This window comes from Phyllostomus hastatus, unplaced genomic scaffold (genome assembly GCF_019186645.2).
Source record: "Phyllostomus hastatus isolate PE091 unplaced genomic scaffold, TTU_PhHast_1.1 phas_contig_468, whole genome shotgun sequence".
Classification (NCBI taxonomy): domain Eukaryota; kingdom Metazoa; phylum Chordata; class Mammalia; order Chiroptera; family Phyllostomidae; genus Phyllostomus; species Phyllostomus hastatus.
This window is the reverse complement of record NW_025333884.1, coordinates 2,857,259-2,884,781: the sequence shown is the minus strand read 5'-3', so window position 1 is coordinate 2,884,781 and position 27,523 is coordinate 2,857,259. Positions and strand designations below refer to the sequence as shown.

Genomic DNA, 27,523 nt, shown 5'->3' with positions numbered 1-27,523 from the left:
AACTCATTGTTCCCCTTATTTATGCGTTGAATGGTTGATTTGATCTGTGACTGGGGATCGAACTAGCAACCTTGGCGTCTCAGGATGATGCTCTAACCAGCCGAGCCGCCCAGCCAGGGCCATTAGGTTTTAATTTAAGAAAGGAAGGGGAACACTCTTCGGAGTCCCATAAACCTGGGTTAGAGCCCCATCTCTGGCTGAGCCTCCGGGCCGGGCCAATGAATTTCCCTCTCTCAGTTTGAAATGTTTGTCCACAAGACGGGATCATAACTGCGTCCCCCACATGGAGTTTTTGTGAGGGTTAAATCAGATCCTGTAGGTAACTGTGCAACATAGTGTCGGGCTACAGTCAGGGGCTGTTATTATTATTAAGAATGGCTCTGGAGTGTATGGAGGGAGCAGGACCCCACCTTGGAATAAGGGAGGAGAAGGGAAAGGGACATTTGCTTTATTGACTGGATAGAGGAACTGAGGCCCAGGGAAGGGAAGGGCCTTTCCAGAGTCACAGAGCAGCTTGGAGGCTGAGCAAGGGCTAGAGACACAGGGAACGGCCTCATTCCCAATCTTGGTGAGCGACGGAAGTCGGATGGGACTCATGGGCGGGGAGTGGGCCCTTTAAATCCTAAGCTCCACCTTTGCTTAGAAGGGTCTTTTGGGGAGTATAAAAGGGGTGCAGTTTCTGCTCCAGAAAACCACCAGCTGCTCCTGCCACTGGCCCCCAGCCCCGGCCTCTCTGCAGCCCAGCACCATCCCCACCTGGGTGCCATGCAGCTGCCACCCTTCGACATGTGGAAGGACTACTTCAACCTGAGCCAGGTGGTGTTGGCACTGATCCAGAGTCGGGGGCAAAGGCCAGAGACCCAAGGTATCGGGGAGTCGAGACCCGAGCCCCAGCTGGGGCAGGACCCTGGGCTGGGAGAGTTGGGAGCCAGCGGGGGCCCGGGCCCCTTGTGCAACTTCTGCAAGCACAATGGAGAGTCCCGCCATGTCTACTCCTCTCACCAGCTGAAGACCCCGGAGGGCGTGGTGGTGTGCCCCATCCTGCGGCACTACGTGTGTCCCCTGTGCGGGGCCACCGGGGGCCAGGCCCACACGCTCAAGTACTGCCCACTCAATGGTGGCCACCAGTCTCTCTACCGCCGCAGTGGGCGGAACTCGGCTGGCCGCAAGGTCAAGCGCTGAGGTGCCTCCCTGCACCCTAACCCTCCTGGTTCAATCCCTAAGTTCCCAGGCCCTCCCCCAGCTCACCTGGCTCTTTGGAACTTCTGGTCCCCAGAACTCCAGCTCTGATGGACCCTGAAATAGTGGTGGCTGTGGGGGAGCCAGGCCAGCCCAGCCCCTGGGACCTCTCAGCCTTCCGCGCTCTGCAAGCATCTGTGGATTCTTGGTGGTGCAGGAACCCTGCCCCTCGGGCCACCCAGCCCTGTGGCTCCTGAACCACAGTTCATGGATCTTTGGTCCTTCCTGGGGCTTGCTGGGGACACCAGCCCTTGGACTTCACTGCCCCTGGGCTCCTTCCTTGAGGAATTCTTGGAGCCTGGGGCCCACAGGAGTCTGCCGTGCTCTCCCAGGACAGCCCGGGAACGGGCCAAGAGTGAGCAAGCTGGCTTGGCCCTCCAGCGCAAAACTTCGAGATGGGACTGACATAAGACCAGCCTTGCCCACCTTCTTCAGCAACCTGCGGGCCACGGTTTCACCGTGAGCCATGAGCCACTCGGGTGGTTCCTTCCCTTCCGGCAGGAGCTGGGGGAGGGAGCGAACCCCCTGCAGGGCGCCCTGTCTCCGCAGGGTGGAGAGCCTGCAGGCCAGCGGACACCCTCCAGCTCCCCAGGTTGTGTTCCCTGTTCGTTCGTTCGTTCGTTCGTTCTACCGCGCTCCGGCCCCCCAGGCGCAGATCACCGGTGGGTCCTCTCGCGTAGCAAGAGGGCCGCTCTCCGCCACCTCCCACCCGCCCCACCCAAGCACGAGAGTTTGCCGAAAGGTTGTCTTTTGCTCCCGTTTCTGTGTTTTTCATCCTCCAACAGTGAAGTCAACAAAACCCCGACCGGAAAGGGGTTTCGGTGCCCGGATGGGAACGGCAGCTGCCTAGCTTTAATTTTTTTTTAAGGGGCAAAAAAGAGCCCCAGTCATATTTTCGGTTGTTTTTGACTCAGGGCTGGGTCCCACGTCTCTCTGGTAAATAAAGAACTTTTCTGGTTCTCTTTGAAATCGCTATGTCTGTTTGTGTCTTCTCCCCATTCCCAGCCGCCCTCAACCCAGCCCTTGCTGGGGGCAGGGCGGCGGGGTGTGTGTGTGTGGGGGGGAGGACTCTCATTTACTCCAACACGTGGGAGGTGGGAGGCGGAGGAGGAGGGACCCTGGGTTCCTCTCAGGATGTGCCCCCCCCACCCCCGCCATACAACCCCCGACACAGGTCCCCCGTGGAGTGGTCCTCCAGTCTCAGCGTCCATCTGCGGCCCAGAGGGCTCCCCCCTGTTCTTCTGGCTCCTTCCAGGGGGTCGGTCTCCCACCCTGCTAGGCCCCAGGTGGTCCGGGACCAACTTCAGTCGTTCTTAAAACCCTGTTGGGGAGGTGATAAAAAGCATGAACTCCACCCAAAGGAAACGCATATGTGGACAAAATGTAGCATATAACACCAGGGCTTCCTTCAGTCCACTGTTCCACAAATATTTACTGAGCACCTGCTTCGTGACCGGCACCAGCCTGGCAGTGAGCAAAATGGGCAACACCCGGACCTTCTAGTGGGGAAGGGGGGGTGCTAACAATCAGTGAGTACCTAGCAACCCTGGTCAGTGTGGTTTCCTTGGTTGGGTGGCATCCCACAAACCAAGGAAACCACAAGCGGAGGAGGAGGTTGTGGGTTCGATTCCTGGTGGAGGTATGGGGCACACACACACCTGGAGTGTGGGTGTGGTCTCCAGTGGGGATGCATAGGGGAGGCAACCAATTGATGTTTCTCTCTCTTCCCCTCTCCCTCTAAAAAAAATAATAACAATAATAATAACTACCTTATGTTGGGAGGGGGCACTAAGTGTTAGGAAGGAAAAGAAGGCAGGTACAGGGGTGGAGAGTGGAGGGGAGGCTGTCACATACACGGTGGTCAGGGGAGGGCTCTCTGTGGAGGTGACATTTGAGCAGGGTCCCAATGGAATGAGGGAAGCAGAGAGTACGTGGGGGAAGGGCATTCCAGGCAGAGAGGACAGCACGTGCAAAGGCCCTGAGGCGGAACTGAAGCTGCTGAGTTTGCAGAACAAGAGGGCAGCTGAGCGAGAGGTAAGATCACAGAAGCCAGTGGGGTGGCCAGCGAGAATGGTGCAGACCAGTGGTGAGCTTGGGACGCTTACTGCCTACTCTCAGCCTCGGAAACCCACCCGGGACTCCCCCCTCGCAATTACACTAAACTGTGAACCAAAAACCCAGTTAGGACTCTGCTCACAGGTCCTTCTCCGAAGACGCACCTCTGCCCATGACAGAGACCCCCAAGTTAAGTCAAACAATAGAAAAAAAGGGTGCGCAGTGGTGGTGGGGAGCCCCGCATGGGGGCGGGGGGGGGTGCCCTGGAGGAAGTGGGCGGTTGGGCCCTGCATCAGGCAGGAAGATGACAGCCTCTCAAACGGGGTGACAGAGGGGAGCTCGCTAGTTTAATAAAGGGACCAAAGTGTGGGCGGCAGTTAGGGACAGCAACCAGCCTCCTCTCTGCTTGCAGGAGTGAGGACGGGCGGAGGGGTGCGCTTGAGACCTGGAGAAGCGAGAGTAGGAGGTGCCAGGAAGCGCCTGGGGACACGAGGTGAGGACCGGGAGGCTGCTGGACACCCAGGTCCGGGGTTCGGAGGAGAGGGCTAGAAACAAACAATTCGTAGTTACAGGGTTTGGGGTTTGTTTTTCTTTTTAAATGAATTAAACCATTTGTTTAACAGGTAGTTAAGCGGCAGAGTGGCAGGCAGGAGCTGAGGATGCTACAGGGGCTGAGGCCATCATGCACCCTGACCCTGACCTCGCACCTTCCCTGCTCCATACACCTCTGCCACCTGCTCTGTCCCTGCAACCTTCTCTTGACTCCACCTAGCCCCCCACTCAGCCCAGACTCTCACGGAGCCACAGCTCCCCTGGACACCCAGGGGAAGGGGGAGGCGCCTAGGCGACAACCAGGTGTGTGGCCAAGGTCCCAGTTGGGGACATGGGGTCAGTTAGGACATGGTGAGTGTGAGGTGCTTTCTGGGTGTTATAGGTTGAATGCTGTCCTCCTTGCAAAGATATGTCGAGGTCCTCTCCCTCAGAGCTTTCAGAGCATGGCCTCATGTGGAGATGGCATTAGTTATAAATCATTAGTTAAGGCTGAGATTGGAGTGATGTGGCCACAAGCCATGGTAGGCCCGGGGTGGCGGAAGCTGGAAGAGGCAGGAAGGGTCCTCTCTGAGAGACTTCCGAGGGAGTACAGCACCGCCTACACCCGGATCTACACCCGGATTTCTGCCTCCGGAAGAGAATGTGTGAGAGAATGCAGTTGGATTTTTTTTTTTCCTTTAAGGATCCTCACCTCATGTTTATTGATTTTAGAGAGAGGTGGAGAGAGAAAGAAAGAAGGATCAATTGGTTGCCTTCTTACAGGCCCTGACTGGGGATCAAACCCGCAACCTTTTGGTGTAAGGGGACGACGCTCCAACCAACTGACCCACTCGGCCAGGGGCAACGTTTCCGTTGTTCTAAGCCAACCAGTTTGTGCTGTTGTTACGGGCAGCCCTCGGAATGAATGCGCTGGGCATCCGGGAGGTTGCTGGCGCCAGCGGAGTCTGGGCTGAGGGGCCATCTGGGCTGGAGTCAGATCTGCAGCGGAATGAGAAGGCCGAAGCAGGCAGCCCAGGGAAGAGGTTTGTCCATGCGGCTGTGCGGGTGTGAGCTGTTGAGACAGGTTGTGGGAGGGCTACTCGAACTCCAGCACCTCCCCCACCCCCTGTGGGTCCCTCCCAGGAACCAGAGACGAGGGAGCTGGAAGAGGGAGAGCCGCAGGCAGCCCCCTGGGCTCCAGGCAGGCCTACTAGCGGCCGAGCAGGCCTGGAGGGAAACCACAGACGTCTGATCAGGAGCCCCATGAGCCCACTCTGTGCGTTCTAGAACAGAACAGAGGGGGACAGAGGCTGGTCGATACGCAGAGAAAGCAAGTGCTTCAGACTGACCCCCCTCCCACCTCCCTGCAGCGCCACTTGGGGAGCAGGAAGGGGAGGGGCAGTTCTGCACCCTCTTAGAACCGGGGAAGAAAAACTAGATCCATTAAAGATGGCCCTAGAACCCCACAGAGCAAGCACTGCTCCCTGAATCCTTGAACTGCACCTCTCGCTGTGTTCTCAGTGCCTGCCGTCTCGTGGGTCTCAGAAACTGAATTTGTGCACCTGCCCCGGTTCAAGGGTCCTGGTGTGTTGCGACTATAGGTTAAAGCCAATTTCCAATGTTGAGCAGAACCTGGGCCATTCCGGAGAATTTTATACAATTGAAGGGAAAAGGTAGCTCCATCGACTGAAGTCTCTGTTTTTAATCTGTATTGAGCATGTTGAGAGATCACTTTTAGGTTCAGCTTTCTGTTTCTCTCTTTTTTTAAAAAGCACTTATTTATTTATTTATTTATTTATTTATTTTTAGAGAGAGAGAGAAAGGAAGGAGAGAGAGAGAAACATCAGTGTGTGGTTGCCTCTTGCATGGTCCCTACTGGGGATCTGGCCCACAACCCAGGCACATACCCTGACTGGGAATCGAACTAGTGACCCTTTGGTTCACAGGCTGGTGCTCAATCCACTGAGCCACACCAGCTGGGGTTGTTTCTCTCTTTATGTGTCTTTCAATCTGTCCCTTTTGTCTCCTTCCTTCTTTCTCTCCCTCCTCCCTTTCTTTCTTCTCCTTCCTCCCTCCCTCCTTCCCTGCCTCCCTTCTCTTGCAGGCATTCTGCCAAATGCAAACCTTTCTCCCAGACTCCACTCTCATCACATACAACTGCCTAAGAAATACCTGCTGGGATGTCTCATCGTGTCCAAAAGGGAAATCACACACTCATCAGGAAATCCTGCCAGCTCCACCCTCTGAATACACCCAGACCCTGACCGCCCCACTCCGGGCGTTCCCCACCACCCGCTCTCACCAGGACTACGCAGTCACCCCCTCACTGGGCTCCCTGTTTCTGCTCTTGACCTCTTGTAGGGGTGTCCAAACTTTTGGCGCCCCTGGGCCACACTGGAAGAAGAAGAGCTGCCTCGGGCCACACATTAAATACACAAACACTAACAAAAACTGATGAGCAAAAAAAAGGTTTTAAGTAAATTTACGATTTTGTGTTGGGCCGCATTCATAACCATTCTGGGCACAATGCAGCCCATGGGGCCGTGGGTTGGACACCCCATAAAGTATCCATTCCAACCCTGACCAAAGTGGTCCCATTAAAACACGGGTCAGCTCGTGCCCCTCCTCCGCACACAGCCCTCCTGTGGTCCCTGCCTCGCTCAGAGTAAAGGCCAATGTCCTCACCACAGCCTCTCCCTGACCTCTCCTCCAACTCTCTTCTCCCTGTCCCCAGAATGCTTCAAGATACACCTGCCTCAGGACCTTTGCACGCACCCTGCCCCCTACTGGGATCAATCACTCTCGCCCCAGATTCCTACAAGGCTTGCTCCCTCGCCTCCTGTGGTTCTTCCTCAGTCAAATGTCGCCTTCTCTCCCAGCCCTTCCCATTCTCACAGTCCTGACCCCTCTTACCTACTCCACCTTTCTCTCCACCTTAACACCTAACCGTCATCACACACGCTCCACGGTTTAATCCCTGATCGCGTCTGCGGTTGCCATGGTCCATCTGATGTGTCAACATGGCAAGGCTACAGTCCCCAGCTACTCAAACACTGACCCCAGTGTTGCCATGCAGGTATTTGGCAGATGCAATGAAAGTCAATAAATACTCGGTTGCCCTGGCCGAGTGACTCAGATGGTTGGAGCGTTGTCCCGTGCACCAAAAAGTTGTGGATTCAATTCCCAGTCAGGGCTCACACCTAGGTTGCGGGCCAGGTGCCCTGTTGCGGGGCATACGGGAGTCAACCAATGGATATTTCTCTCTTCCTCTCTGTCTCTCTCCTTTCCTCTCTCTCTAAAATCAATAAACATTTCCTCAGGTGAGGATTTAAAAAGAAAGTTAATACACTGTACTTAGCTGACATTAAGTAAGGGAGATTATCCTGGATAATCTGGGTGCGCCTGATTCAGTGCTTGGGAAGCTTCAAAGGACAGAGCGGAGGTCTCCCCTCCCAGGTCCAGTTCCCTTCACTCTCTGTTGCACCCCGCAGTGAGAAATTTCCCATCATGATCTGACACACCATGTGTGCACACACACACACACACACGCCTCAGAAACCAAAGTTCAGAAAGAATAATCTTAGTCACAGTAACCAAGCAGCCCTGGCTGGTGTGGCTCCGTGGACTGAGTGTGGGCTGCAAACCAAAGGGTTTCCAGTTCGATTCCCAGTCAGGGCACATGTCTGGGTTGCAGGCAAGGGCCCCAGTAGGGGGCATGTGAGAGGCAACCACACATTGATGTTTCTCTCCCTCTCTCCTTTGCTTCCCCTCTCTCTAAAAATGAATAAATAAAATCTTTTTAAAAATAACCAAGCAATTATCACATGCCAGGAACTATTCAAATACTTTATGAGTATTGACCCAGTTAATACTCACAATGCTCAATGAGGCAGATATGAGGGTTAATGAATCCCCATGTCCCAGAGAGGAGCGCCAAGGCTCAGGGAGGCTAAGTTGCCTGTCCCAGGTCACGTGGGAAAATCTGAAACCAGACAGCCTGGCTCCAGTGGGGACTGATCTCCACTATCCTATGATGTCTTTAAAAAACTTCTGAGAATAAACAACTGAAACAGAAGTTCCTCAAAGTGTTACTCCCCTTATTACTTATAATGTATTCTGATCATTTCCTTTTTTTTTTTAATCCTCACTTCAGGATACGTTTATTGATTTCAGAGAGAGAGGAAGAGAGAGAGAAACATTGACATGAGAGAGAAACATTGAGTGGTTGCTTCCTGTATGGGCCCTGACCAGCGAACAAACCTGCAGCCCAGGCGTGTGCCCTGATGGGGAATTGAACTTGTAACCTTTTGGTGTGCGGGATGATGCTCCAACCAACTGAGCCACCCGGCCAGGGCTCCTGTTCTGTTTTGTTATTTTACTTCATTTTTTTAACTTCATCTCATTTTATTTTTAAATGCTGGCTGCAACCCACTGAATATTTTTGTGGACCCACAATGGGTCAGGACCCACAGTTTGGGAAACGTGCCTTAGGATGCCCTCCCTAACTCACCTCTCTGCCAGGGACCTTACCCTTGACCTCCTGCATCCTGCCTCAGCACTCCCACACCTACCCAATGCCAGAGCCTACCCTCTGCCCGTGACACCACAGCTCCACCTTCTCCTAGCTCCACACCTGACTTAGACCTGAATGGTACCTCAGCCCAGACTCCCATGGCACCAACAGCATCCTGGATGCCCAGTGAGTTCATTTCCGAACATTTCCGAGGGCTGCCATAGCAATGCCGCAAACTGGGTGGCTTGCAACAACAAAATGCATCCTCTCACAGTTCTGGAGGCTAGAAATCTGAAATCCTGCCATTGGCAGGGAGGGCCACACTCCTTCCCCATCTCCTGGGGAAGACCCTTCCTTGCCTCTCCCAGCGTCTGGCATCCCAGCCTTGGGCTAGTGGCTGCAACACTCCAATCTCTGCCTTCCTCTGTGTGCCTTTTTTTTTTTTTAGACACGGGAAGGGAAGGAGAAAGAGAGAGAAACATCAATGTGTGGTTGCCTCTCATGTGGCCCCCACTGGAGACCTGGCCTGCAACCCAGGCATGTGCCCTGACTGGGAATCGAACCTGTGATGCTTTGGTTCGCAGCCCATGCTCAATCTACTGAGCTACGCCAGCCAGGGCCCTTTTTTTCTTTTTTTTTTTTTAAGATTTTATTTATTTACTCTTAGAGAGAGGGGTAGGGAAGGAGAGAGAGGGAAAAACATCAATGTGTGGTTGCCTCTCATGTGGCCCCCTCCTGGGGACCTGGCCCACAACTCAGGCATATGCCCAGGCTGGGAATCGAACCAGCAACTCTTTGTTGATTTGCAGGCCTGTGCTCAATCCACTGAGCTACACCAGCCAGAGCTCTCTTCTTATGAGGACACCAGTCATGTTGGGTGAAAGGCCCACCTTACTGTAAGATGACATCAACTGTACTAATGACATCTCTTACTCCAAATAAGGTCACATTCTGCAGTCCTGAGGGGTAGGACCTCAAATCTCTTTTTGGGGGGACACAATTCAACACATGTCACCCATTGAGCACCTCACACTCACCATATCCTAAATGACCCTATCCCCCAACTGGGACCTGGGCCAGAGAACTGGGTGCCACCTCCTCATCTCCCTTCCCGCCCACCAGCCTGAAAGTCTCTGCACGCTTTACAGTCTGCCTTTCAAATGCCTTCCAGCTACTTTCTCCATTCCTTTGTTTGTTTTTAATTCTCACTCGAGGATATATTTTATTAATTTGAGAGAGAGAGAGAGAAAGAAAAACATTGATTGCTTGCCTCCCATATGCACCCTGACTGGGGATTGAACCTCCAACCTTTTGGTGTATGGGACAATGCTCCAACCAACTGAACCACCTGGTCAGGCAATTTCTACCTTTCCTACCATCCCTGCCCTGGTCCAGTATCCCCCCACTCCCACCCCTTCTCTGCCCCTACTCTAGACTCCCTACTTAACTCTGGCCAACAGTCTTGCTCCCTCCCAGCCACCCTCCACACAAAGGCCAGGGGACCTTTCTAAAACACACATCAGATGCTTGCTTGCTGGCTCAGAATCCACTGCCTGAAGGATAGCATTCGAGCTCCTTAACTTTGCCGATAAGGCCCTGCAGGGGCTGCCCCTGACTGTTGGACCCTGTCACCTCATGGGGCACATTGTGGGACCTTCTATAAATCCAGCCCTGGTGAAAGTCATTGCCACCCAGTCTGCACCTGCACCCACTGAAAACAATATGGCCAGACAACAACACGCAGCCACAGCGACTCATCTCGTCTCAATTTCATATCCAACAACCTCAAGTGATTGGTTCTATGTGTCTACCTTTCCTTGGCCCCTCACTCATGATTTCACGCTTTCTCCTCTCTACAACCTCAGCACCGCCTCCTCACCCCAACCCTGCTTCCTACTCTACTGAGAGGACATGAGGAACCGAAGGGGAAAATTCGTGTGTTCCTGACACCCAGTCTCACCGCCTGCCTGCCTCCAGGACCGTATGCCCCCTCCTCCGGCTCACTGTGGCTGAACAGCCCTCGACCCTCTGACTGCTCTCCACTTGGGCCCTGGACCCCTCCCTCCATGCCTGCTCAAGGATGTGACTCCAGAAATTCTCCCCTTTCTCCTCTGCAGCACCAATCTCCCCTCTTCGAGATCATTGTCATTGGCACACAACATACTGTTCCATCTGCCATCTGAAATGAGCCACATGGATGTGGCAGGAAGGACAATAAGCAGCTGGTGAAGTTCCTTGACGAGTGGAATACGGGAAATTGAGACAAAATAATTAAACAAGACTAAACAATGTGAGCAATTTACAGCCGGCTAATGAATCACAAGGTGAATCTTCCCTAAACAGGGACACTTAGGAGCAAATGGTTTGCATATTCCAGACTTAATGGGACAGACCGACCCGGTTCTGGTCCCTCTTCAGTAATGTTCTTTAAAAATTGCCCTGGCTGATGTAGCTCAGTGGATTGAGCATGGGCCTGTGAACCAAAGGGTTGTAGGTTCAACTCCCAGTCAGGGCACATGCCTGGGTTTCAGGCCAGGTCCCCAGTAGCGGGCGCTTGAGAGGCAACCACACATTGATGTTTCCTTCTCTCCCTCACTTACCCTCTCTCTAAAAATAAATAAATAAAATCTTTAAAAAATAAAAATAAAACTAACCAGAAAATAACGCGACTCCTCTATACACACATTTTGATGAATCAACATATGGAAGGGCACACCTGGAAAGCTAATGGAGTATTCTGTTAAGACCCTCCCCTGAGGCCTCCCCTAGGATTACCGTAGCCAAAGAAAGAAAGCCTCAAGACAAAGGACCCACCGTGCACTCTCTCTAGAGCACGCCCACGCCTTATATCCCTGCTTTCATTCTCCTAAGCTCCAAGGGTCCCCAGGAGATTTGCAACCAGGGAAATAGTGGGCAGTGGTAGCTCATCCCGGGCCAAACCCCTGATCCTGTCTCCAAGGCCCCCTTTTTCTCTTTCTCTCTCCTGCTGCTGCTTCTACCCTAAGACCTCCCTGTGTTTCACTGTCCCCAGCTTTGATAAACATCTCCAGACCACCTGGACTCGTGTTGTGAAATCTTTCCTACATGAAGTCAAGGACCCACACACCACCGGCTGGCCCCAGGCAGACGTGCTCGGGTAACATCAAAATCCCATCCTCCTCCTCAGATACCATCCTGTTTCTGTTCTACAAAGCATCCCCTACACTGGCTCCCTCTAACTCTTTCTTGAACCCACCCAGTCAAGCTACTGCCCCCACCACACCACCAAAATGGCTCTTTTCAAGATTACTGGTGGCTTCTCTCTTGCTGGTTCCAGGGGGCAGTTCTCAGTCTGCATCAGACTTGGCCTCTAGGCAGTGTCAGCATCACTGACCCCTCCCTCCTCCTCCATCGGCACCACTGCTTGGCCTCCACTGCATCAGACAGTGCTGGCTCTGCAGTGACTCCTCCCCACCCTCCTCTGCTGGCCCTAGTCTTCTAAGTGGAGTGCCCCTGTCTCAGGGCGTGGACTTCTTTTTTCTTTAAGATTTTATTTATTTATCTTTAGAGGTAGAAGGAAGGTAGAAGGAAGAAGGTAAATAAGATTTTATTTATTTATCTTTAGAGGGGAAGGAAGGTAGAAAGTGTGTGGTTGCCTCTCACACACCTCCTACTGGGCACCTAGCCTGCAACCCAGGTGTGTGCCCTGACTGGGAATTGAACCTGCAACCTTTTGGTTCACAGGCCCATGCTCAATCCACTGAGCCACACCAGCCAGGGCCAGAGTAATTTTCTATATACACTTGCTCCCTCGTTACCCTCTTCCAGCCTTAGAGACTTACGTGTCATTTATGCACTGACAATTCCTAAATTTCTATCTCAAAACTGAACCTCTCCCCTGAAGTCCAGACCCAAATACCCAACTGCCTACCTGCCCTTTGAACTTGGGTGACTAATGAGCATCCCAAGTTTAGGCCAACTTGAACTCCTGGTCCTCTGTCAGCCTTCCACATCTTTGCTTCTGGCAGCTCCATCCTTCCTATTACTCAGGCCAAAGACACTGGAGTCACCCTTGACTTCTGTCCTTCTCTCACTTCCTGTACCCAATCCCACCTCCTGGCTACCTCCCTGGTTGGAGCCAGCATCACCTGAACCACTGTAGTGGTCTTCTCACTGGACACCCCGCTTCCAGCCTGGTTCCCTAAAGTCAGGGCCCCAGAGGAATCTTATTAAAACCAGAATCAAATAGAGTCCTTCCCCAGTGCAGGGTCCTCCCGTGGCTCTTGTGTCAGGTAAAGGCTGAAGTCCTCACAGTGACCCGGAGCCCCTACACCATCTGGCTCCACATCCTGCCTGCCCCTGACTCCCCCCATCCCCACTGGCCTCCTCCATGTTCCTGGAAAACAACAGGCAAAGTCCTGCCCCTGGTTGCACTTGCTTCCTCACCGGCTTCACCTCTCTACTCAATGTCACCTTCTTGCAAGGCCTCCCATGGCCACCTTATATTATTTTTTTAAGATTTATTTTATTTATTTTTAGACAGGGGGAGGGAGGGAGAAAGGGAGAGAAACATCAATGTGTGGTTGCCTCTCATGCGCCCCGTACTGGGGACCTGGCCTGCAACCCAGGCAGGCATGAGCCCTGACTGGGAATCGAACCTGGCAACCCTTTGGTTCACAGGCCACCTCAGTTCACTGAGTCACACCAGCCAGGGCCAGAGCCACCTGATTTTAAAATTACGCACACACACACCATAGTCCCCAACCCCCTTTCCTTCCATTTTTTTTATCACAGTTACCACCTTCTCACTTATGTGCCTTAATTATTTTGTTAATTGTCTGATCCTCCCAAGTATTAAAAAGTGAGCTCCATGAAGGCTAGGTTTGTGTCTTTTGTACTCACTGCACCTGGAACTGTGTTGGCGCTCAATAAGTGTTTGTTGAATACATGAAGCACCTTTTGTTGAATGACCTTGAGGATTCTTGCAGGATAGTAAACTACAAATTTCTTAGCCCAGCTCACCCAGCCCGTGTTCTAGATTCACTCCTGCCTCCACGCAGTGGCTCGAAGTCATGACCTCACCAGGATTACCCGCCCTACCCAAGACGCTCTCACTCAGATCTCCCTTCCCGTGCCTCGCATGTAAAGGTGTGGACAGGGGGGGCCCCCAGGAAAGGTGGGAATATTTATGCGTTGCCATAGTTACTGCGCCCGCCTGGGGCAGAATATCCCCAGTGTGCCCCGCCCCTACGGGTAATCGGTGGTTAGCAAATCCCAAGCAGTCCCGTGCACGGTCGGCTATAAGGGGGCGACAGCTCGATTTTCTTACGGCAACCCCCTCAACCCCGCATCGCGCCACGCAGTTGTCATGAAGCCAAGCGCATCCCTCCAGCGCCGCCTCCCTCCCCTTTCTCCAAGAGGGAAAGACACAGGCAGAATAATCTCGCGGGTGGGCTGAAAGGCTGTCGGAAAGGCGGGGATGCCGCATGGTCCCAACGCTCTCAACCATCACCTCTCCCGCCTCCTCCAAGGATTGCCACGCCTGCGCGGGGAAGTAGACTTGGGTACCACGACTCGAGGCGAGGGGCGCGCATGCGTGAGACAGGGTTTTGCGCGTGCGCCGCTATGGCATCTGGGGGCTGCGGCCCGCTGGCGGAGGCCGGGGGAAGGCATGAAACCCAGGCGGTAAGGGCGTTGGGGACCGACTGGCCCTAGGTGCGCCTGCGCCATGGCTCTCCCGGCCGCGGGAGGCGGGGTCCAGAGGTGGGGGGACCGAGAGAGGCGGGGGAGAGGGAAGAGGCCGCAGAAGCCCGAGCCTTGACCGACGGGCAGGCGGGGGCTGCGGCGGCGCCGGTGAGTGACCCGCGGCCCGACTCGGTCCCACCCCCCGCGACCCTCACTCTTCCAGGAGTCCCCCCGGGCCTCCGTGTCCCCTCCTAACCCCAGACCCCCATTTCCCCCAGAGCTCCCCTGAATGTCTGGCAATCGCCAGAGCCCCTGCAATCCCTGCAGACCCTAATTCCTAATATTTCACCGTCCCAGCTCCTCCACTGCCTGGGAGTCCCAACTCACCATTATGCCCGTACATCCCCTCCGAGGACCCCGTCTCGTAGCGGTATTACAGACGTCCCATCGGCCCGGAACCCCCGGAGCGCTCCTCTGCTCCACGGCTCCCCCGCCTTGCTGCGTCTCCCCTTCTGCATCTCTCGCCCCATCACCCCCACGCGTCTTCGACCTACGAGACACCCCCATTCGCCTTCCATTTCCCCTGTGCCCCCATTCTCCTCTAATTCCTGCAGACACCCCCTCTTCCGCTTTTTCTCCTTTCCCTGCACCCCTTCAGACCCTCCCCCAATTTCCATGTACTCCTCGGCTCGGCACTCTGCGCCGCACGGGCACGAGAGGATCACTCAACGATGTCAGTCATTATTAGGCACTTTGACTGTCCCCCACGGCCCGTCGCCCCCCATCCGCCCGGGGACTTAAGAGCCAGTGTCGCAGCGGCCGGGGTGGGGCTGGCGGCGCAGGACGCGGAGCCCCCTCCAGCACAGTGTGCCCTGTGCCCGCAGCGCCGGCGCCCCCCATGCCCCAGGCAGCCGGACGGCGGCGTCGGGGGGCGCCATGGCCTCGGCGGCGGCGGCGGGCGAAGCGGAAGAGACCACCCGGCTGCGCAAGCCGCGCTTCTCCTTCGAAGAGAACCAGATCCTGATCCGGGAGGTGCGCGCCCACTACCCGCAGCTCTACGGCGCGCAGAGCCGTCGGGTGAGTGTGGCGGAGCGGCGGCGTGTGTGGGACGGCATCGCGGCCAAGATCAACGGCATCACCAGCTGGAAGCGCACTGGCCAGGAGGTGCAGAAGCGCTGGAACGACTTCAAGCGCCGCACCAAGGAGAAGCTGGCCCGCGTGCCGCACTCCACGCAGGGTGCTGGGCCTGCCGCCGAAGACGCCTTCTCCGCTGAGGAGGAGACCATTTTTGCCATCCTCGGGCCGGGGGTGGCGGGGCCAGGAGCTGGTGCAGGGGCCGAGCAGCCCCCCGCGGCCGCCTCCTCACAGCCACCGGCCCCAAGCGCTTGCACCCAACGCTATGTGCTGTCCGAGGACCGCAGGGAAGACCGACGGGCAGGTGAGTTCCTTCACCACCAACTTAGCAAGAGCAAACAGTCAGAAGGTCTGCTGTGTGTCTGGGACTGGTCCGAGCCTTTTGGGCAGCTCATCAAATTCTCACCACGACCCTGTGAGGTGGATGCTGTTATCCCAATTTTAAGCATGGGGAAACTGAGGCTCAGAACGGTGGGATGACTAGCCTCGGGTCTCATAGCTAGTGCCTACCAGAGTCAGGAACAGAATCCAGACCCAGGAGGCCTGGCCCCACAATCCACCCCTGGCTGGGTGGGACGAGGGTCATCGGCTCTGGCCACATTCACTAAATACCTTGTAGGGCAGTGACTCTGGAGGCAGCCTCGCCCCAGGCACAACTTTGCCTCTCAGCTGTGTCATTTTGGCCAAGTTACTGCAGCTCGGTTTCTGCATCTGTCAAATGGAGATGAAAAGCAGTCCCCATGTAAAGGTTGCTATGAAGATGAAATGAATTAATATGCACAAATTGCTTAGTATACGGCCTCCTGAACACGCACTGTTAGATCTGGATATGACTGCCAGTGCTGTGAGGTAGGAACTGTTTCACCATTTCACAAACCAAAGTCTCACAGAGGTTTGGTAACTTTCCTGAGGTCCTGGCCGGAGTAGAGGCTGTGTAGGGAGCTGAATATAAGACTTCCCACTTAGCCTTGACCCTGGATTATTATTCCTTCTGCAGCTGTTCCCCAGGCACCTGCCCTGTGCTGGGTGGTGTTGGGGACACACTGAAGGTCAGACTTTGGACTTTATCTTGAGGGCATTGGGGAGTCATGAGAGTGTGTTAAGCAAGAGAGAGAAATACAATCAGCTGGGCCCTTATTCTTAGTGTAAATCAGACCTCAGGGTTTCTGTCTGTGACTGAGATGCCACAGCCCTGCCCTCCGGGGGCTCCCACTCCATTGGGAAAGGCAGATGCATACATGGATGGTGATGACTCAGAGCGGGCAGCTGACCCGGCCTGGGAGGTCAAGGAGGGCTTCCTGGAGGAGGAGAAATCAGAGTTCAGACACAGAGGAAGGATGAAGAGCTGGGAAAGTGCTCCTGATAGAAGGACTAGCATGTGCAGTGGCTTGGAAGCAAGAAAGTTTGATCAGTTGAGAAAACTGAAGTTTATTGGCTGAGGAGACAAGAGGAGGAGAAGGAGAGTGGAAAGCCTGAAGAAAAGAAACATTTGGAGATGAGGTTTGAGACCAGGCCCTGCAGGGCCTGTAGGCTGAGGTGAGGAGTGTGGCTGTCAGTCATATGTAAGTGCTGAGGGGAGACACTGAAGGGTTTTGAGAAAGGGAGGGACATGATCAAACAAAACAATTCTGGATCATGTGACTCAGAGAGGTTCATTCACTCGCCCAACATCACACAGCAAGTAAGTAGTAGAGTTGAAATGGGAATATAGCCCTGGCAGGATGCTCAGTTGTTAGAGTATCATCCTGATAAGCTAAGGTCATGGGTTCAATCCCCAGTCAGGGCAGATGTAAGAATCAACCAATGAATGCACACATAAGTGGAACAACAAATCAGTCTCTCTCTCTCTCTCTCTCTCTCTCTCTCTCTCTCTCTCTCAAATAAAGAAAAGAAAAGAACCAAACTGGAGCACAGGCTGTGTCCAACTCACAGTCCATTCGCTTAACTGTTGGGCTGGGTTGCCAGGCAATAACAACAATTAATATGGACTGAAAGTTAATGAGCACGCCAGAACGAGGTCACACATAGTTTGTAAGTGGAGGTCAGACTTTGGACTTTATCTTGAGGGCATTTGGAGGTCATGAAAGTGTCTAAGCAGGAGAGAGACATGGTCACTTAGAACAGTTGTTCTCAGAGTGACTCAGACCTCAGCCTTTCTGTGACAGGGCCCCGTGGAACTGGAGCGGACACGGCAGACTCACTTTTTCACACCCTGTATTCTTTCATTCACCCCACAGAGAGTGACCGAGCCCCTCTGAGGAGGCAGGCAGTGTTGTAGATGCTGGGAATGCAGTGCAGAAAGACCATTTTCCTTCTCCTATGAAGCTGACATTCTGATTACGGGAGACAGACCAGAAACAAGGAACCCAAAGCAGATCATGTGCAGGAAGCGATAACTAAGAAGACAAAGGAAGCGTTAAGAGTATGTTCAGTGGTGGAAGGAGGGCTGCTCCAGGCAGAGTGTAGCAGCGGCTGCCTCTCTGTGGAGCTGAGATTTGAGCAGAGGCCTGAATAAAGGGATTGAGCCAAGTGGGTGTACATTGGAGGAAAGAGCACTCCCTCCAGCTAGAGGGAGCAGCAGGTGCAAAGGCCCTGAGGCAGGAATGTACTTCAAGCATCCTTGATGAGAATATCACACAGGATACCCACTGTGGAAAACTCATAAAAGAGGGCTGAGCAGCCGGGGGCAGCCTGAGATCTGCTTGTTGACATTGGAGGGACTGGTTCTCTCTGAAAGAACAATGACAGTAATGACACAGGGTTTACTGCGTGTCAGGCATGAAGGCCGATGACGAGTCGACTCAGTGACTGGCTCCTAGTAATGGCCCTCAGGAAGGTGGTCTGTCATCGGGTCCCTTGGTCCCAGGCACTCACACGCATCCTGAGGCTCAAAGTTTACAAATAAATGTGATTGTAACGTGTGATGACCCTTCCATGACCCCATGACCCCTGTGGACGTGGAGAGCAGGCCCCTTTCTGTTCCTTTTACTCAGTAGACAGAGAAGCCACAGTTCCAAGTGACAGCAGTTCCCAGGCCCCTTATGAGTGAGACTCGCTGCCCTCTGGCCCACAGCCCCTGCCCAGGGAGTGGTTAAAAGTGTGGGCTCAGGAGCCTGCCTGGGTTCAAGTACCTCTTCGGCCACTCGCCAGCTCTGTGACACCTCTCTGGGCCTCAGCCACCTTCTCTGTAAGGAGGGGGGATAGTGACAGCAGTCTACCTCAGAGGATGTCTAAGAGGACTCTGGGAAGTAACACAGGAGTGCTCAGTGGCTTTGCCCAGGGCCTGGCCAGGAAAGTGTGGGACAACTGTCAGCTGTGGTCATCGTCTAACTCCCGGCCTCCCCTCCCTCTCCCGCCTGCATGGCCCAGAGAGCCCGGACCCCCAGCACTCAGGGCTGCAGGGGGCTGGCTAGCATTGACAGAGAAAAGCGGGGGCTCTGCTGTGACCTAGGACCAGGAAGGAGGCTTTCCTGAGGGAGAAATGCTAGAGCTGGCCAAGGGGCGGTGCAGGGAGTGGGGGTGATGCAGGGGGGGGGGCAGGCTGTGCACTGGCCCCGAGGCAAGGAGTCGCCCCGAGGAGATGCTAGACTGTCCTCTGTGGGTGCTAGGGAGCTTTGGGAGGGTTGTTGCCAGGGCCTGGGGCCTGCTGGCCCCATCCGTGCTGACTCCCTGGGAGCCACAGTTCTCCCACTAAAACCAAAAATTCTGTGCCGGACATTGTTCAAAGTGCTGGGCAAAGAGCAGTGAATAGACCGAAGCCTGGCATGACGGCGCTGACATCAAGAGCGGACAGATAACATACACAGAGTGGTCCCATGTCAGGTGAAGATCAGTGCGATAGATTGGGGGGGCCCTGGCCAGGGGGCTCAGTTGACTGGAGCATCGTCCCATGCACCAGAAGGCTGCAGGTTCGATTCCTGGTCAGGGCGCATATGGGAGGCAACCAATCCATGTTTCTCTCTCACATGGATGTCTCCCCTCCTCTCTCTCTAAAAAAATCAATAAAAACATATCCTTGGGTGAGGATTTTAAAAAAGATCAGGTAGGGTAAAGGACAGGGGTGGAAGCTACTTAAGACAGGGGCTGAAGGAAGGCCCTCACAGGGAGGCCACCTTTGAGCAGAGGCCTGAGGAGGTGAGGCCAAAAGACAGCAGGCAGGTGTCGGCAAAGACCTTGCCAGGCCAAGCGAGTAGTGAATGCAAAGTCCCTGAGGCAGGAGCACCTCAGTGTGTTTGAGGGCCAGTAAGACGAGCACAATGGTGGAACCAAGTGAGTAAGATAAAGGGAGAGAGCAGGGAGGGAGATGGGGTCTGGGAGGCAGTGGGCGCAGATCGTGCAGAACCTTGGGGGTCTCTGAGAACTTTGCTCTTGCTGAGTGAGATGCGAGCCAGAGGAAGGCTGAGTGGAGAGAGACAACAGCTGACTTGAGCTGGTGAATGCCTTCACTAAGCTAGAATTCCCATACCATGCAGCCTGCCCGTTTCACGCCTCCAATTCAGTGGCTTTTAGTGTGTTCACAGCCTGCAACCACCACAGTGGTCAATTTCAGATCATTTTCATCACTCCAAGAAGAAAGCCCACACCTCTTGGCCCTCACCCTCTTGGCCTTACTCCTGCCCCGCCATCTCCACCCAGCCCTAGGCAATCACTAATCTACTTTCCATCTTTGTAGATTTGCCTAGTTTGGACCTGTCACATAAATGGATCATGTGACATGGAGTCCTCTGTGACCTGCTTTCCTGTAGCGTGACTGGCCTGTATTTTAGCTGAACCCTTGAGGCTCTCATGGGGAACAAACTGGAAGGGACAGGGCTGGAAGCAGGGAGCTCAGTGGGGAGGCGGCTGCCTCAGTCTAGGTGGGAGATGATGGTTGGACCAGGGTGGGGAGCCATGGAGGCGGACAGAAGTGGCTGGACGTTAGATTCGTTTGAAGGCAGAGCCCATGGTGTTTGGACATGGATGGGGTCCTGGGAGAGGAAAATAGTGAAACTTTTCGGCCATCGCAGTTGGAAGGACTGAGCTGCCGTCCGCCGCAAAGGGGCGGCTGCGGGGGCAGAGTCAGGTCTGGGGAGGACCCGGAGCTCAGCTGTGGGCACGTGAGCGTGAGGCCTTGTTAGAGGAACACAGCTGGAGGGAGAGGCTCAGGCTGGGCCTGGAAGTCTGCGCACCTCTGCAGGCGGATGGACGGTGTTCAAGTTCATGAGCACGAGTGAGGTCCCAGGTGAGAGGAGAGCAAGGATGCCCAGCAAGCCTGGGGCTGAAGGGGTACAGACCAGAGCTGAGGCTGCAATCCTGTCGTCCTGGCAGGAGACAGCCCCTGCTCCAGCCTCCAGAAGTGCCCCCTGCTGCTCCAGCCACCACATCTCTCTCCCCGGCCTTCTCTACCTCCCCAGGACCCGGCAAGGAGGCCTGAGAGGTATGGGTGGGGCCGAGTATCCAGATGCTTCAGAGCCTTCTAGAATGTTGGCTCTGCCTGGCTCAGCTGGGCACCTCCAGGACCCTGTTCCCACTAAGGCTGGCATAGGCCACCCAGTTCCTGTTAAATGTATTGAGTCTCTCCTCTGGCTACAAGAGCTTCTGTTGTAAGACATGATCGAACTTAAGCTTTAAAAACGTGGCTCAGGCTGAGGTGGGTGGGAGGTAGAAAGGGGAAATCCAGACAGCATTGCAGGGTCCCACACGCCTTACCTACATCTCTCTCTCCACAGATACACCAGCCCACAGCAAGGGGGGCTCCAGCAGCCCAGAGCCTTGGGCCCGGCCCTCCTGCAATCCCCAGGAAGGGGGCTGCCCCCCGCCCAAGGAGCGTGAGTCCTCGCCCCTTCCAGCCCTGCAGACCGTCCAGCTGCCCCGTCTGGCTCTGTCTCCACCACCCCCAGCCCCTCCACCTCCACTACCCCCACCACCGCAGCAGGTCCAAGCTGCACCTTCGCCCCCCAGCCCTCTGCCCCCTCCACCACCTCTGCCGGTGCTCTCCGGCCCAGACCCCTCCCTGGACTTCCTGCGGGCTCAGCAGGAGACTGCCAATGCCATCAGGGAGCTAGCTGGCACCCTGCGGCAGGGACTGACCAAACTGAGTGAGGCCCTGAGTGCCCTGCTGCCCCTCCTGCCTGGAACCCCAGTTGACCCTCTGCCCCCACCCCCACCCCCTAGGCCTGTCCTGCCCCCACCCACCCCCAAGGTGGAGATCACCCCAGAGCCCGTGTCTGTGGTGGCTGCTGTCATGGACCGGGCTGTGGTGGCAGCCAGGGGGGTGATCATCGCTCCTAGAAGTGAGGAAGGGGCCCCCCGGCCCCCTGCAGCCCCACTTCCTTCCCATGACTCCCCCCCACACAAGAGGAGGAAAGGTTTCCCCACACGGAAGAGGCGGGGGCGATGGAAATCTCCGTGAAACCTGCCACTGGGTTCGAGCTTGTCTCCGCTCTTTCTGCCTGCACCTCCGCGCCCAGCTTTGCCCAGCAGAGGAGGGCCGTGCACCTTCCCTGCGCCAGCTGCACCCTGGCTCCCGGCTGCGGGGACGCGAGCACCCCACTCCTTGTACTAGTTAGTGCCTGATTCGAGGGGGGCCTCGCTGATGGGCCCTCCAACCCTTTCTCCAGTACAGCGCTGTCTGCCTGGCTGCTTCCCTTGACCCTGACTTCTAAGCCATCAATCTGATGTTATTTATTACTGCCCTTGGCGGGCTGCAGAGGGAACCTCGCGGGTCTGCACACACCCCTTTCCCTAACCACTCCTGGTCTAGACTTGAAGAGAGTTGAGCTGTGTTGAGGCCTCCCCACACCCCTGATCCAGACTTCGGAGGGAGTGGGGGTTGCAAGACAAATCAGAATGTGGGCAACAATGAGGGAGAGGGGGCGAGTTCTCACTGGGGAGGCACAGGTGGGGCCTTCTGCCTCCCACTGCAGTCTGACCTCCAGAGCTCAGCGCCCTCCTTTCTTCTCAGTGGTGACAAGATAATCAATAAACTTATTTTTAATACAATTACTCGAGGCTCTGGCTGAGACAGGCCTGGGATTCCAGCACCTATACCTGCCCTGCCCCCTGTGGGCAGATGATACCCCCTTGAAGGTGGAGGGGGCTGGAGCTTTTTTTATTTTTATTTTTAAGCCATCAGGGCCCCATGTTCAAATCTCATTCCTATGTAGTCACCCTTCAGGTACCACCAGATTGCCGCCTCCTCCAGGAGAACATGCTGCATTCTCTCCCGGGGCTAGGTTGAGTGTGTGTCTTAGGTTCTCTTTCTGTGTCCTCTGGTTCTTTTTTGTAGTGTCCCCAAATGAACATGCCTTTTATTTTAAGCCACATTTCCTCTGTAGCTCATTAAGGCAGGGGCTGGTTTTTTTACTCCCAAACCTGCTGCAGAGCCTGGAGCAAAGGAGGGAACAGCCACCACCCGGCCTCAGTCAAACCTGGCCCAACCCCTGGTGTTGCCCCAGCCACGTGTGTATCCACGGGACTCTGTTTTCCTCATCTGTGAAAGAGGCATCTTTTTTATTTAGGAGTCTGTACTGCCTAAACTACATTCTATTTACCTTGCAGGCCTCAGCTCAGGTATTCCCTCCTCGGGAAAGCCTTTCCTGGTGCCCCCTCCCCAAGCAGTTAACAAAAAAACGCAGTGAAGTAATAACTTGAGTACATTTAAATCGAACACCTGCCAGGCTGAGCCCCGTCAGGGCGAGGCCTGGCCAATCTCAGTCACTACTGCATCCTCAGCACTTCCCAAAGCTGAAGAGGGGTGGTATCTGAGACGATGAGCAGCTTAAAAACTTCATCCACAGTGCCTCATTTCTGGGCCAGGCACCCTGCTTAGCATGTATATGCATGTTTGTACCGAAACCCAAACAGACCCAGTGAAAAGCAGCCTCTAGGGGTCCTCATTTTTTTTCCCTGAATACTTTAGAAACTTGCCTTGAACTTGTCCAGTGCCAATCCCTGTCTGCTTCAAGCTGGCATCTGGCCAGAACTCCTGAGTCCCACTAGAGTTGACTAGAAAATTACCTAAAGGCAATTTTCAGTGATACATGAATGGTCTTTCCAAGGGTTCTATATGCACTCTTTGACTTACACAAAAACACAGCTAGTACATAGAACCCATGATTGTGCACATGGCATTACTTAGGATGAGGCCACAAGTGGTCTTTTTCAAAGGAGTCCATTTTAAGAAAAATAATACAGGTGGGTAACTAAATCAGAGCTGTTAGGCTAGAGCACAGGTGGCAAACACAATGCCCAAGGGCAGGATCCAGCCCTCCACCTTGTTTTATCACCCAGCACCTTGTTTCTGTCTGGCGGCACAGAGCTCCTTGCCCCCAGTTAAGAAGTGGTTACATTTACACAGTCCTAAAATTACATTCGGCCCTTTGAAGGCACCGGGAGGCTGATGTGGCCCCTGGTGAAAATGAGTTTGACACCCCTGTGCTAGGGTTTCAGTCGGATGAGGAAAGGGGCAGACAGCCCCTCATTTGTTTCAAAAACATGAATTCAACTCTGGCAAAACATTCAAATATTTTTGCGTCCTTAACACAAACCCAGGCTTGGGAAAAGGCCAATGTGAATTAGAACTCGGAGACCGGTCTGCCCGCTCTAGCTTCCACGCCAGCTGGCCTAGCACTGTACCCGACCAGGAAGAAAACACATAGGGGTCCCCAGGGCCCAGTGGGGCCTATGGACAGTAAGCACTCAAGGTATTAGAAGGGTGGTCTGGCGCTTCTCTCCCCAGAAACGATCCCCGCCAATTCTTGCTCGCCATATCTGGCCTCCTTCCCCCAAGCTAGAGAGCAGCAGAATGCGAAGATCCCCTCAACTTCGTGCTCCGAAAACACGGAAAGAGCCCCCAAAAATTGACGGCGAGGGGAGGGTGGGGGTAGGACAGGCAGCGGGAATCGGGAAGAACCCCCCCACACCAGACCTCCCAGACAGCGGAAGTGCGTCAGTTTGTCCGCCCCGCAGAGCATTTTGGGAATTGTAGTGAAGCTGGGGGCGGGCGGAGAAATTGACAGTGTAACCCTTTGAAGACCAAAGCGCGCCGGCAGAGCTGCAACAGAGTTGAAGGGCGCTTACAACTCCAGCAGATAAGGCAACTGAGGCAGAGGCCTTCAGTCCTCTCTTTTGTCCGGCTGTTGCCGGTCCGGGTCAGAGGCTTGATACACAGGATTCTAGGGAAAACAAAGTACCAAGTGGACAACCTCCCCCCGCACCCCCACCATCAAATTGCCAACTTCCCGTCCCTTACCCAGAAACCATCCAATCAGGGCCCCTCCGCCCCGCCCCAGGAGCGCCTGCCTTCTTAACTGATCATTGGCTTACCTTTGATGGGCGGAGAACTGAGTTTCAGAGAGGGCAAGACTTTCGCCTAAAGCTGCACAGCAAGTCGGAGCAGAAATTGGACACCCGGAATCATGTCCGCCCCCTACAGTTTCTGAATTTTTTATTGCTCTGACCATTCGTATCACATCCTCCTCGCAACTCTAGTGCGTGAGCTCCTCCGAGCGCGCTGAACTCCCTGCCCTTCGCAAGTAGTGGTGAGAGCTGTGCGGAAGAGAAGCTGAGAGTTCCCTCCAACACCCCAGCCGCCTGCGGTCCCCTTTAAGAACCGACCCCGGCGGGACTACATTTCCCAGAAGGCTTTGCCGGCACGTTATGTAACTTTCCCTGCGAAGCGGCCTCTGGGGCAGAAGGAGGTGGAGGCGGCGGTGGCCGTTGCAGTGGTGGCGGCGGGAGCGGCGGGATCCCGAGGCGGCGGCGCCCGCTGCCCATCGCCGGCCCCGAGCTGTGCGCCTCGGCTCGGAGCCTGGACCGGGCGGGGGCGCCGACGTGCATCTGCCTTCCTTTTCAAGGAGGCGGGAGTGAGGAAAAAGGCTTAGGGCCCAGGGGGCGGGGAAGGGGGGCCGGGCCTGGATCCGCGGGAGGCCGAGCCGGAGGCCCGACTGTGGCTCGCGCTTTCCTAGAGACACAAATCGAACATCGACGGTGCGAATCGAACGTCGGCGGCGGGTGAAACGCGGGGGCTTTTCGGCGCGCGCGCAGGGGCCATGGCGTCGGTGCAGGCGTCCCGCCGCCAGTGGTGCTACCTGTGTGATCTGCCCAAGATGCCGTGGGCCATGGTATGGGACTTCAGTGAGGCCGTGTGCCGCGGATGCGTGAACTTTGAGGGCGCGGATCGCATCGAGCTGCTCATCGACGCTGCCCGCCAGCTCAAACGCAGCCACGTGCTCCCCGAGGGCCGCTCGCCGGGACCCCCGGCCCTCAAACATCAGGCCACCAAGGACCTGGCTGCTGCTACTGCACAGGGGCCCCAGCTGCCACCTCCGCAGGCACAGCCGCAGCCTTCGGGGACTGGCAGCGGTGTCTCGGGCCAGGACCGCTATGACAGGGCCACATCATCCAGCCGCCTCCCCCTGCCCTCACCTGCCCTGGAGTATACCCTGGGGTCCCGCCTGGCCAATGGGCTGAGCCGTGAGGATGCAGTGGTGGAGGGGGCGAGAAGGGCCCTCCTTGGCTCCATGCCTGGCTTGGTGCCCCCCGGGCTACTGGCAGCTGCAGTGTCTGGCCTGGGAAGCCGAGGTCTGACGCTGGCACCCGGCTTGAGTCCTGCCCGTCCGATCTTCAGCTCTGATTTCGAGAAGGAGAAGCAGCAGAGGAATGCAGACTGTCTGGCAGAACTGAATGAGGCCATGCGGGGCAGGGCAGAGGAGTGGCATGGGCGCCCCAAAGCAGTGCGGGAACAGCTGCTGGCGCTGTCTGCCTGCGCCCCCTTCAATGTTCGCTTCAAGAAGGATCACGGACTGGTGGGGCGGGTATTCGCCTTTGATGCTACTGCCCGCCCTCCAGGCTACGAGTTTGAGCTGAAGCTCTTCACCGAATATCCCTGTGGTTCTGGCAACGTGTATGCAGGAGTCCTGGCCGTGGCTCGCCAGATGTTTCATGATGCTCTGCGGGAGCCGGGCAAGGCACTGGCCTCATCAGGCTTCAAGTACCTCGAATACGAACGCCGACACGGCTCAGGGGAATGGCGCCAGCTGGGGGAGCTGCTAACCGATGGTGTCCGAAGCTTCCGAGAGCCAGCTCCTGCTGAGGCCCTGCCCCAGCAGTACCCAGAGCCAGCTCCTGCAGCTCTGTGTGGCCCACCCCCGAGGGCCCCATCCAGGAACCTGGCGCCCGCAGCACGCCGTCGCAAAGCATCCCCTGAGCCTGAGGGTGAGGCAGCTGGGAAGATGACCACCGAGGAGCAGCAGCAGCAGCAGCAGCGACACTGGGTAGCACCTGGTGGCCCATACTCTGCCGAGACCCCTGGTGTGCCCTCACCCATTGCTGCCCTGAAGAATGTGGCTGAAGCCCTGGGCCACTCCCCCAAGGACCCTGGTGGGGGTGGGGGCCCTGGCCGAGCAGGGGGTGCCAGCCCAGCAGCATCCACAGCCCAGCCTGCAGCCCAGCATCGCCTCGTGGCCCGCAATGGTGAGGCTGAAGTCAGCCCCACCGCCGGGGCAGAAGCTGTTAGCGGGGGTGGTGGCAGCACTGGGGCAACCCCTGGGGCCCCCCTGTGCTGTACCCTATGCCGGGAGCGGCTGGAAGACACCCACTTCGTCCAGTGCCCCTCAGTGCCCGGACACAAGTTCTGCTTTCCCTGCTCGCGAGAGTTCATCAAGGCGCAGGGCCCTGCTGGTGAGGTGTACTGCCCCAGTGGAGACAAGTGCCCGCTGGTGGGCTCCTCCGTCCCCTGGGCTTTCATGCAGGGTGAGATCGCCACCATCCTTGCTGGAGACATCAAGGTTAAGAAAGAGCGAGACCCCTAGACCACCACTTCTACAAGTCTACTGCCCCCGTCCCCTTGTCACCCACCGCTGCTGCGGATAAATTATTCCCTCCCCCACCCAGCCCAGTGCCACCCCACCTGTGTACATAATCCCTCCCTCATCCCAGACAGGTTCCCTGGGGTAAACACATTAAGGGTGGGGGGGAGAAAGCTCGTGGCTTCTGTGCGAGGGCGTGTTTGGGGTCCCTTGGCCCCTCCAATTTCCCTCTCCCCTCCTTGGCTTGGCTTTGCTGCTGCTGGTAGTTGGGGGAGAGGTGCCTCCTTCCTCCTTTCGAAGGGGCCTCCTGGAAATTCGCTCTTTATAAATGAAGCAAAAGCATTTTATTGCTCCCCTTTCCTGCCCCCTTTTCCTCCTTCAATAAATTGAAAGATGGGGTTTTTTTCTTCTTGGTCCCTTAGTTTGTGAGATGCTGCGCCCCCTCCGGGACCGAGCTGATCCTGCAGGGAGGGGAGCTCGCGTTGTCTCCTCCAGGTGGCGCCCTTGACTCAGGCGAGCCCGCCGGCTGTCTACAAACGCCTGCCAAGGGTCAACGGGTCTAGTGGTGAGCCCCTTTTTCAGGTGTCAGCACTGAGGC

At 55.7% G+C, this 27,523-nt stretch overlaps 3 protein-coding genes across 5 annotated transcripts; all 3 read left to right on the top strand.

Annotated features, from left to right (window-relative positions):
• Window positions 1-765: 765 nt before the first annotated feature.
• On the top strand, window positions 766-1,182 carry NANOS2 (nanos C2HC-type zinc finger 2). The gene has a single exon (XM_045845261.1). It carries the CDS (start codon window positions 766-768, stop codon window positions 1,180-1,182), a length of 417 nt encoding a protein of 138 aa, XP_045701217.1.
• Window positions 1,183-13,966: 12,784 nt separating this feature from the next.
• Window positions 13,967-22,083, top strand: LOC123822968 (Myb related transcription factor, partner of profilin). 3 transcript variants are annotated; one of them, XM_045845210.1, is made up of 3 exons: window positions 13,967-14,002; window positions 14,887-15,440; window positions 20,845-22,083. In XM_045845210.1, exons 1-3 carry the CDS (start codon window positions 13,989-13,991, stop codon window positions 21,525-21,527), a joined length of 1,251 nt encoding a protein of 416 aa, XP_045701166.1. In that variant the 5' UTR covers window positions 13,967-13,988; the 3' UTR covers window positions 21,528-22,083. The 3 variants fall into 3 exon arrangements, with proteins under 3 accessions (XP_045701166.1, XP_045701168.1, XP_045701167.1); XM_045845212.1 differs by lacking the exon at window positions 13,967-14,002 and adding an exon at window positions 14,080-14,170 and having other exon boundaries at window positions 14,360-15,440; XM_045845211.1 differs by lacking the exon at window positions 13,967-14,002 and adding an exon at window positions 14,109-14,170.
• Window positions 22,084-24,791: 2,708 nt separating this feature from the next.
• IRF2BP1 (interferon regulatory factor 2 binding protein 1) lies at window positions 24,792-27,331 on the top strand. Its single transcript, XM_045845179.1, has one exon. It carries the CDS (start codon window positions 25,168-25,170, stop codon window positions 26,926-26,928), a length of 1,761 nt encoding a protein of 586 aa, XP_045701135.1. The 5' UTR covers window positions 24,792-25,167; the 3' UTR covers window positions 26,929-27,331.
• The last annotated feature ends 192 nt before the right edge of the window (window positions 27,332-27,523 follow it).

Bases quoted from the DNA above. Each gene is read 5' to 3' on its own strand.
- LOC123822968 (XM_045845210.1), top strand. The intron at 15,441-20,844 runs GTGAGTTCCTTC...CTCTCTCCACAG, and splicing joins CAGGGAAGACCGACGGGCAG to ATACACCAGCCCACAGCAAG.
- NANOS2 (XM_045845261.1), top strand. From the start codon at position 766: ATGCAGCTGCCACCCTTCGACATGTGGAAGGACTACTTCAACCTGAGC.
- IRF2BP1 (XM_045845179.1), top strand. From the start codon at position 25,168: ATGGCGTCGGTGCAGGCGTCCCGCCGCCAGTGGTGCTACCTGTGTGAT.